Below are 11,624 nucleotides of genomic sequence, written 5' to 3'. Positions count from 1 at the left end.
ATTCATGACCTAAATCAATAATTCTTTGTCATGGATTTTGCATTGATCTAATATTTTGCTTTAGGTAATACACGGAAATAAACTCGCATGTTACTCCATAGAAAGCAACAAAACATGTAGCCAGTTTTTGATATAAATCATGTTGTTTTATAGATTCATATAGAAGTATTATTCATGTAAAGATATAAAACATTTCTGTAAAACAAAAACATTATGTTAGCTTATGATATTGCGAAATTCGTGTTGTCATGTAACAGAAATGAAAACATTTAAATAAATTTCTTTTCTTTTCTTTTGAAACTTTGAATCCCTCCAGAAAATGACGGCTAAACATTGAAATCCGAGGATTATTTTATAAACGAGCTTTCCCACAAACACATGTATACATAATAATTTTCCTCGAGAAAAACGAAACTTGTGTGAAGATACATGTATTCCCATTTTGACTGATTGTTCTTGTCCATATAACGGTACTTTTGTTTAACTTTCATGCCTAGAAGTTTACCTTTTAAAACATAATAAAATAAAGTAATAAACTAAGCAATACTGTATTTGACAGGCAATGGCAAAGAAAAACCCGAGCAATTTAACAATCTTAAAAAAAACCCAAAAAACATGTTACTAAAACACGCACACACATGTTTTATTAACTGGTCTTGATCCAAGGTTTTCCATAGAAATCAAAGAAAGAAAGAATCTATTGAATTATGAATCAAGTTTCTGATTTTTTTCTGATCAGTATTGGTGCATGTCTATCACAGAGATCCTAACTCATTTTTTAAAACAATTAGCACTGATTCATCCCGTCTACTTATTTATAGTGTCTAAGTTACTTGGTTATACATAAATCAAATATGCCAATCAGATATTGTGTTTGTACATACTATACAATTCAAGCATGAAATCAAGTTTATCGTGTAAGCTAAAGTCTTTAGCTGTAAAGGTGGCTGTTTTTCATGCTTTCCACGAACAAAACCGTGATAAAAAATGTAGGTCGTACTAAAGAGATAATCCTACCGTGCAAACTCATGGAAAGCATGCCAATTTTTTTTTCAAGCTCGGATTTCATTTCTAAAATAGACATGATATTGCACGTCTGTTAATTTCACCCTTTCTTTGCACATCGTGGAAACCATGCTGTGTCTTTTGTTTAAATAAATGTACACATTCTCTCCCCCTCTCACCAGCTTTCAATGAGCGCCTAACTTGCAAATTACACTATTTCATTAGAAAATTATTCTTTGAAGTAGTTTTTCTCATTTCGTCGAATGATTCAATATTCCAAAGATATTTAGCTTTCAGTCGGAAATTATGTAATTTATGTTGATTTTTTTATCATAAACTAAACAGTTTGGTGAAAAATCAAAGCTCTGTTCTATTCTGTTCTTTTTTTTTTTTTTTTTTTTTTGACTTATTAACAATTATGAACGTTATTATTTCAAAAAAATCCACAAGTTTTTTTTTTATTTCTTGGTACACTTTGAAGTAAAATGGTAACAAGAAGCCTTTACCTTATTACACTTAAAATTATATTATTGTATAGTTTATAAAGTCAAGAATACCAATATATGTAATAATAAATTGTCATGCTTTGGAAAATATGATTTATTTGCCTCTAAAGTAAAAGAAATTGAAAAGTTCACTGTTCACTATATGTTCAATATAAGCGACGGTAATACTTTTAAAACAAAATTGGAAGCAAGAAGATGTTCAGTTAGAATAAATATTTTCACATTAAATTGAAGAGGAGAAATTAAAGTTTACTGTCATATCTGGTAAAATATTCACAAACCAAAAGACATATTTGAAATTAATCCTTAAAAATAAATTTCCTATATAAACTATTGCTCAAAGTAATATCAATAGGGAAACCAATATCGATTATCGGATAATTTTCAAGGGGGACAACCTACTATGATAAGCCAGTCAAATATAATAAAAGCTGGGGATGTTACCGGAAACAAAGAATTTTAGGCCTTATTGTAAACTTAACATAGATAATCGCGCTTAAAAAACAACAACAAAAAACATTTAAATAACCTCATTATAAGACAGAGTCGTTCAGGGATAGAACGTCTGACACCTGGTTCGAAGGCCAGGGTTCAAATCCTTGTTAGAGTATAGGATTTGACAGCGGCCTCCACAATACCCTACAAATGACTAACTTATTATTTTGATATGAGTACAAGGAATTTAATCTATAAAAACGTATGAGTGTAATTAAAAAATGTCATTCCAGAGATGACGCGATATGAATTTGTGTGGAATGTCACTGTACTTAGAGATGACTGTGACAGTCACTTTACAACCTCTAATGGGCGCCACCTCTTAATTAAGTCCATAATTAAGTAATATTTGGCAAGTGTTTTATTAATTCCGACACTATGGAGCCTATGATAATGAACAATGAATGAACCCGGGTATAAATAATACACATTTAGCTTTATCATTTATTCATCAGCGGAATATATTGGCGATAATTAGCTGATAGCGTATTCCATACCCCGTTCACATGAGTGTTCATCCAACGGGGTTTGCATTTTGTAACGGGAAAATAAAAAAAGTTAAAAAAAGAAGAGAAAACTTAGAACAGTTTCTTAAAATTCAGTGTGTTTTCGAATTTAAGTAATAAACAAACATACTAGTTAAACTTTTGTCCTCCGTCGATTGCTTTTAAGGACTCGGAGGCAAAGTGAAGTTAAGTACAGTCAACTATTGAGAGAGCCAAATGTAGTCTTTATTGGGAGGTGGTATTTATTCACAGGTTAAGATGCACTATAAAGGTTAAAATGGGAAAACAAAACATGTGGTCTTTAGAGCCAGGTGGTCTCTGTTCAGAGGTGGTCTTTAACACATTGTGTTTGACTGTATACTGTGGTTATGATTTGTTTTACAAGTGCTTGTATGGATAGTGAGTGTACAAAAACATTCTGTCATTCAGTAATCAAAATAACCTATCAGTATGAAATTTATATAAGTGGTTTTATTTGCAGATATATTATATAGCAATCACTTAGATCTAGAGTTTTGTATTTTGTATAAATATGTGACAACCTTGACTTTTTGCTTGTAAAATTTTTGATAGGGGCTATGCAAGTTGTCTTAATACGTCGAACAGTCAGTCCAAATTTCGTAAATATCCTTCAAAACGGGTAAAGTAGATATGGACCGGAAATGAATTAACTCCTTCAGTTTTGACATTGACATTGCGCATTTTAGACATCTGAAAGCTGTCTTGATTACTAGGACGTTCACCGAAAGAGACTCTAAGACTTTGATATTTTTCTCAGTTGAGTCTGCACAATAAGAACATGTTTTCAGTACTTTTGAACAAACAGCTAAAACTTTATTCTTCAATTGTTTTCAGTTGTGTGCTTGATCTGGGATCGGTGCAGCTAACACATGCTCTCTGCATGTCGTCTTGGTGTGATGAGCATTACGTTAAAGGACCATAAACACGTTAAAGTTAACTGGTTTGAAAATGTCGGAGTTAAAAAGACGGTAGTTTAATTAAGTTTTGGATAGACCGTGTAAAATATTCATTGTTGTTATAGATTATAAAAAGTCTTTCACACTATCAAAATAAATTTTTAAAGACCCTGATTATAGCTTATTTGTCGCGTGTACATGGCCTATTTTACACGCATACATCAACTATTATCTGCGATTGTTTTTACAGATAGTCTTCATATAGTGTTACAACCCTCCTAATAACAAAATGCTATTAATAAGCTGGTATTTAACTGAAACAAGACTTAAAACTATTTAAGATATAATAATTTTAGACTGAAATGGACTAAGGAATATCTTCAGTTTATATTTTCTTTAAGGATAAATTTGATACAAAATATTGGTTCTAAATACTTTTTATTAATTTTGGCTGGATATATGATACCAGAACACGTGCTAAACTTTTTTATTTTTTGCATGTTACTCGGGTAGTATGAATTATGAACTATCTGGAGACAGGGCTACCACACACTGACTTCGTTCGCCGGAAGACGGACTTTAGTCCACCGCGTTTTATTCCACTATGTAGCCTGGGTCGCAAGTACCGTGGGCTCGAATCACTGACCAAGAGAGAGATGTGCGTCCTTGTAAAAAGACTGAGTGAACCCAAAAGGAGCTCTGAAGTTGAGGATCCAACACCAGATCTAACTCTGGTAAGTGTTTTGTTTCATCCCGAACAGTAATAACATATTATATATTTATAAGAATTCAGCTCTTAAGAAATTGCTAACATGCAATAGATCTAAAGTTATAAACAGTTGTGCTGATGTTGGCTTAAAAGCACACACAAAGATTAAGTCACATGTTGGTACTAATGATCCATGGTTTCTTTGCATGTTGATGCGATATAAGCAATGTTCAAAATAAATTCCATCTTTTTTTTTTTTTTAGAAAAAAAAACACGTTATTTTTGGTTTAAACATATTTTATTTTGCAATATTTTTACAACATGATTACAAATATACAATAAAGGATTGGACAGGAAGCTTTATAAGCTTAAGGTTGTCCTCTCCCTTTTACAACAATGTGCATATATAGTTCATGGCAATAGAAACCTTCAAATACATGGAAAAAAATTACAAACGTTTACTAAAGAATATTACACAGGTGTAAAGTAACTATTTATAAAGTTATCCGTAGTAGGAGATACTGGTATAAAAAAAAGGAAGAAAAAGGAACAGAAATAGTAAGAAATTGACAACAAAACTAGAGGCAATTACATGATGGAGTTACTATCACTTAACACAGTTAAAAGGGTTTGATATGCTATTTTTCATGTAAGCTATTTCTGATATGTTTACTTCTTATAGATCAAAATCGTTTGGATTTAACAATGTAACACTGAACAGCAGTAAATATTTCTACGTTGGAATCATCTGATAGGGCAGGATTACCTTGTAAGATAACATTTAATGTTGGAGTACAAAACTGGGATATGATATTGAACAATTGTATTCTTAAGTGAGAATACCTCGGGCATATGAAAAAATAGTGATAAGACGTTTCTACATCCCCGCAGTACTCAATAATGTTTTTAGCATAGAGCTCAGAAGATAGAGAGCTCCATTGCGTACGTAGCCTTGTATGAAGTATTTGAGATTTTCTTACTCCTGTCAGAAAGTACTTTGGAACAGTAGGAATGTCATTATTTAACGTACGCTTAAAGGACGCTAGAGAACAAGCATTACGTATTTCGTCTGGAAGAGCGTTGAAGTCCCGTATGACTGATGGAAGGAAGGAATTGTAATAAAATGCAGTATGTGTGAATACAGTCTGAATATTTTCAGCATTTCTAAGAGGGTATCTGTGGTCTCTTCCTACATTAGATGGAACAAGGTCTGAAAGATAGGACGGTGTGAGGTTATTTTTCATTTTATAAAACAGTACTAACTTATGTTTTTTCCTTCTGTTTGCAAGGGTTTCCCAGCCAACTTCAGATAAAAGTTTGTCAATAGAAACGAGTTTCGTTGTTCCAGTTACTATTCTTGCTGCTTCATGCTGAATTTTTTCAAGTTCCTGTTTTTCATTTTGAGTGCAATTGTCAAAAAGTACGTCACCATATTCAAGAATAGGTCTAATGAATGATTTGTAGATTACCTCAAGAGAATTTCTGTCTAGCTGAAATTTTTAACTTTTTCATGACATTTATTCGCAGCCAGGCTTTCTTTGTTATGTACTCAATTTGTGTAGTCCACCTAAGATCATTTGATAGAAAAATAACTAAATGTTTATGATTATGGACTTCGTTTATTTGCTGACCCTGCATTAATAGTGGAGGATGATAGATTCTATTTTGTTTGCGGGATATCAATAACGACTCAGTTTTAGAAGGGTTAAAGTTCACTAGCCACCTTGATGCCTAGTTTGAAATTTTATTAAGATCTGAATTTAAGATAGCAGAAGCAGTATTTGGATTTTCAACTACAATTGAAAGGCTCGTATCATCTGCAAATAACCTTATATGAGCTTGAATATCTAGGACTATGTCATTGATGTAGATTAAAAATAAAAGGGGGCCAAGGATTGATCCTTGGGGAACCCCTGCAGTGATTACTTTTTGAGATGATTTACAGCCAGGAAGTATAACACTTTGTTTCCTATTATGCAGATATGAGGAATACCAGGATAATAAGGACCCAGAGATTCCAATAGACTTAAGTTTATAAATGAGACCCTTGTGCCAAACACGGTCGAATGCCTTACTTATGTCACAAAATATAGCCCTTATCTCTTTACCAGAATCAATAGCTTGTGAAAATAAATTGTGGATATATGTAAGTTGGTTTACTGTACAGTCACCCGGAACAAAACCAGACTGCAGGGGAGAGAGGATGAAGAAAATTGAAAGTATGTTTGAACACAATTTTTTCAAACACTTTATTGACAGTACTTATGAGAGAAATAGGACGGTAGTTATTTACAAGAGAGGGGTCTCCAGACTTAAAAATAGGTGTAACATTAGCGTTTTTCCAACTGTTTGGAACTGTAGAAACACGCAATGAGTAATTAAAGAGGTCACACAAGGGGCCGGATAGTTCTAGAGAAAGCTCACGAAGGATACGATTATTTATACTATTAGGGCCTGCAGCTTTACCTAGTTGAAGAGATTGTAAAACAGATATTACTTCATCTGGGGAAATAGTAATACTAACAAGGAGGTCGTGATCAACAGCTTGTGGGTGTGGCAGCGTGGGTGCTGAGTTCTCATCCATACGTGTTTGACCAACAAAAAAGTCATTGAACAAGTTGGCTTTACCAGGCATATCTTCAATAATTTTATCATCATATGACAAGGGAGGAATAGAGGAGGATGAATATGGTTTTTTTATGAAAGATTTCAAACAAGACCACCAAGTTTTGTTGGTTTGAGATTCTGATTTTAACTTTTTAGAAAGAAGATCCAACTGCTGACTCTTTGCAACACGGATTTTGTTAACTATAAGATTGCGGAGGTTTCGAAATTTTTCCCAGTGATACGGAGTGTTTCTTTGTCTTGCCTTTCTATAGTAACGTTTACGTTTCCTAATTAGTAATCTGATTTCATTCGTGAACTAAGACGGTTCACCCTCTCTGATCAGTACTTTTCTGTTCGGGATACATATTTTGGCATTCTCAATAATTTCATTTGCAATGTTTTCCGTGTACTTATCTATATCCTCATGTTTGAGAGAGTCCCAGTCAAATGTTGATGTTATTTGCCTAAGTCTGTCGTAGTTACCCTTATCGAATATCCAAACGTGGCGGTAAAATGGTGGAAATTTTGCCTTTTTAAGGTTTAAAAGTCCATAAACTGGGCAGTGGTATCTAACGTTTTGAGGAAGAAATGGGTCACCAACGCCACTTATGTGTATTAAGTTTTTATTTGAGATAAAAATTAGATCAATGATTGAGGGTGATGTCTCAGTAGGTGTATCAATTAACTGCGTCAAGGAGAATTGGTCACATATACTACTGACTTTTTTGTTAGAAACCTGGTTGGCTATGTTAAGATTAAAGTCACCGGCAATAATGATGTTTTCAATACCTGTATCAAAAGCAAGATGAATAGAGTCTAATATCAAAGAGTGTGTTGAAAGGCATCAGTATTTGGTGGCCTATAAAATGTACCGAAAATAATATGTTTGTTAGAAAATACTATTTCAATCTAAAGACATTCCACACCGTTGATTTCAAGATCACGCCTTCTTCTATAGTATAGATACTGTTTTACATAAAGAATAACGCCTCCATATCCGTCTGCTCGGTCCTTTCTTTCAGGAAGTGAAAAAGACTCCAAAATTAATTCGTCATTAGGAAAATCTCTACCATGTTTCTGAAAAAGCTAAGATATCGAAGTCCTTTAGCTCTGCATAAAGGGAATCTAACTTTAAAGATATACTTTGAACATTTAAGTGGATAAAGGAGATCAATATGCTCCGTAAAGGTCGATAGTGAGGATGATGACGATATGGAATCATTCGATCCAGGTCCTGGGTTTAGATGTACATCACCTGATAAAAGTATAAGTGAATGAATATTCCAAATTTGGACGGATATAAACAGTATAGCAATAGAGCCAAAGAGCAAGGATGAGAAATATATGTTTATAATCTGCTTTTGGCTGACTGGGTATCTGCGACTGTTCAACTGAACCTTAAGGTTGTGTAATGTTGTATAGGAGAAGAAAAGATCCGAAATTATAGCAAATGGCAGATAACAATCACAGCAAGAATAAAACAATAACCATACCAGAAAAAGAAATCTGAATTTAACAGGCAGATAAATTCCTCTCATGGTGGTAGATGACTTACGTTTCATAATTACGTTACTGCAGAACACAGCAGAAGAAACAATAGGAAAGCCACCATGAAAGAGAAAGTCTTGGTAAAAACTTTAGGATAACATATCAACATGTAGTACAGAACAAAACAATACTGAGTTGTTGTCAAAACAAAGGAGAAAAGAAACCAAAACGAAAAACAAGAGAAAAGTAAAATCATATTTGTAGAGAAGGAAGATAGATTATACTGGAATTAATGCAGTTGACAGATATTTTAAGGAATAGGATTGATTTTGTATAAATTAAGGATATGGTGTGAAATTCAGCCACTCCAAGTCGTCTATAATGTATGGTGTTTTGTGATGTTTAAGTTTTAGTTATGAAGTAAAAGTAGTGAATAGAAGTTATGAAGTAAAAGTAGTGAATAGAAAGTATTGCTCCTGTTCTGTTAGATCATATGATTAACGTTGATAATAAAAAAGAGATCGGCTAGAAACTGCAGAATTAGCCACAAAAAATAAAAGAAGACATACCATACATGACCTCGTAGTTTAAGCCTTACGCCATTTTTTTGAATATTACTTTATGTAATCTAGTAATTATTGAAGTTTTGACTTCTGATGAAGTATACTTTTTGTGAACAATACTAAAATAAAATGACAAAAGTGAAATTCTAAATAGGAAGTAAAGCTTATATAGTGTTCTATAATAAGTAACAATTAAAGATAAAAAAGAAAACATCTTGAAACAAGATGTGCCATAACAGAAACATACACAACATATGGTCTTGTGAAATGTGCCGTTAGTCAACAATATGGGGTACAAGTAGGTTTTAGAATAACAATGGATATTAATTTTTGTAATCTAGTATTTATATGAACCTTGTTTTGTAAAGAAATATAATTTAAGCGAACAGAATTTATTTTGACACAAGTGTGGAGATTACTAAGAAGTACAGTTTCATACAATTAGCATCTGATGATAAAAGGAAAAAGAAGAAAAACATTGATACAGACTTAGCCATGAGCCACGCTATTTTTATGTCATTTATGTCATTAAAGTCATTGATATTTATGGACGTTGCTGAGTTACTGCGTTACTTTAGTTAAAATGTATATAATCTATTAAATGATTTATGAAATTTCCTCTTCTACCTGCAGGTTCGACGAAAGGCTACTCCCGGCACAGGTCGTTTTGTAGGCCAAAAGAAAATGTCAAGCTTCGAGATTGACAAAATGGTTGACAGGTTATATAGTCGCCGTGCCACAAAAGATTATGCTTTTGTTGACGAAACTGTTGAAGCAGACGATATAGTTAATATGACAAACAGAAATGACGTTTCGAGTGATTCCGAAAACGAGGCTGAAGAAAATAAAATAGTAAAAGACCGGGAAAACTCTCTACTTAGAGGAGAAAATAGTGTAAAATTAAACGCGGAACGTGCGAGGAAACATAGCGCTTTAATTAGACGGGAAAACACCACCACAAACGAATCAAAATCGTCATCATTTAAGAGTCGTAGGTTACCAGAAGCGAAAGAAGTTACCACAATGCCGTCGTTAAACAGCAATAGCAAACCGAAAACGTCTGTTTCGTTTCACCGTGCTAAGTCTTTGACAGAATCCAAGAAACATATTGATGAGCATCATCCAGTATCAGACAGTGGAAGCAATGAATGTTCTTTTTCATACAGACCTGAATTCAAGAGATCGCAATCATCTCTAGGTCAAAGGTCACAGCCGTTTCTGAGTCAAAGATCACAGGCATCTGCTAATCCAAGACCACAGTCATCTGCGGGTCCGACTTTAAGCAAATCAGATGTTTTCAAGAAACCTGAACAAATAGAAGAGCGTAGAAAAAGTATCGTTTTTGCAACATTTATCAAACCCCCATTATCATATGTACCAGAACTAAGTCGGCCTTCAACTTCAAATCTTCTACTCTCACTAGATGCGCATGATGCGGTAACGTCTTCTAGGGAAAAAGAGGTGAATAAAAGCCTCGATAAAGATTGCGATACACCTAAATCTCCTGTTCCTAAAAAACTTGACTCTCCTCGACAAAAAAGTTCAAAGGCTGATGCTAACAAACCACCACGATTCGCCGTAACACAATGTGATGAATTATTGATTGATCGGGTGGCGACATACAACAGGAGTAAAAAGCTCCGTTGCAAATGATACAGAGCAGGCGAATGCATTTTTTTTTTCTGTACATTTCTGAACTACAAATGTACAATTTTGTATGTTTATGTGTTGTGTATTGTTCTCTGAATAATATTTCGAGAGGTCTCGTTAGGAAGGACAGTATGGATGATTGTAAATATCAATTGCACTTCTTTCATGACATTATCTTTTTGAACATTTATGGGCTGCCAACACCGCCTAAAACATAATTGAAGATACATACAGAAGTTTCTTTCTTAATATAGCAACATCTATCAATAACAAAATGTATAAATCTGTATAATTTCAGTAAATATTTTATATCTTCTTTACTCCATTTCTTCTCTTTATGTCATATTTTACTGTAAGACAATTTTTCTGTATATCGAACTCGTGTTTTACATGTATACACATATTCTCTCTCTTATCATTAACTCGTTTTTGTACAATTACCAACAAATATAGCAACTTTCTAAGCTGACTTTATTCCGGAAGCATGTCTACGAGAAAATGCTTCTCTTGTATGTGTATATGGAATTCATTGTAAGACATAAACACTGAAGAAACAAATAATAGCGTAGTTCTGCAATAAATGCTAAGATGCATATTTTTTCCGGTGCGTCAAATTTACATAATCTTTCACCATAAGTGATTTATGTGCAGTATTCACGAGTTATTATCATTCGTAGCTTTGCATCATTAACTGTCAATTAAAGACGAAGATACTAAACATATCAAACTATGAAATTTATGTTGGTGAAAATGTACAATATAATGTAGAAACTATCACATTTCAAGCTTTCTGTTTATTGTGGCAACTCCGCGTTGTGTCTTGCTCTGATGTTATTGAAAACAATTGTTTTTTGAAAATCTAATTTAATAATTAATTTCAGAAAGCAGAAACTTTAGAGTAAATTTAACTGATCAATGTTAACTGAATAAGACATCGATCCAAAATTGAAACAGTTAAGTGAACTGTTCTATAGACCAACGAATCAATAAACATTTGCCTTACCAATGACATTTGTATTGTGATATCTTTATAGATAAAATAATTAAGACGTCAGTGAGAGGCATTCTTTTGCAAGGTGTATCGTCAAGCTAATAACGCAATAGAAATTATTATGTGACGCCCCAGCTACCTATTCAAAAAGTCCAAAATAAGACATAAACCTGCTAATTTTTTAAAC

The 11,624-nt window shown here is 33.3% G+C and overlaps 1 protein-coding gene across 1 annotated transcript; it reads left to right on the top strand.

The window, feature by feature from the left end:
- The first annotated feature begins 3,710 nt into the window (after positions 1-3,710).
- Positions 3,711-10,766, top strand: LOC123527576 (uncharacterized). The gene is made up of 2 exons (XM_045307140.2): positions 3,711-4,163; positions 9,430-10,766. Exons 1-2 carry the CDS (start codon positions 3,951-3,953, stop codon positions 10,447-10,449), a joined length of 1,233 nt encoding a protein of 410 aa, XP_045163075.1. The 5' UTR covers positions 3,711-3,950; the 3' UTR covers positions 10,450-10,766.
- The last annotated feature ends 858 nt before the right edge of the window (positions 10,767-11,624 follow it).

This window comes from Mercenaria mercenaria, chromosome 14 (assembly GCF_021730395.1).
Source record: "Mercenaria mercenaria strain notata chromosome 14, MADL_Memer_1, whole genome shotgun sequence".
NCBI lineage: Eukaryota > Metazoa > Mollusca > Bivalvia > Venerida > Veneridae > Mercenaria > Mercenaria mercenaria.
Note: the sequence above shows the minus strand (reverse complement) of the source record. Positions and strands in the feature narration are given on the sequence as shown.

Coding starts and splice junctions, on each gene's coding strand:
- LOC123527576 (XM_045307140.2), top strand. CDS start 3,951: ATGAACTATCTGGAGACAGGGCTACCACACACTGACTTCGTTCGCCGG. Junction 4,164..9,429: donor CAACACCAGATCTAACTCTG/GTAAGTGTTTTG, acceptor TTCTACCTGCAG/GTTCGACGAAAGGCTACTCC.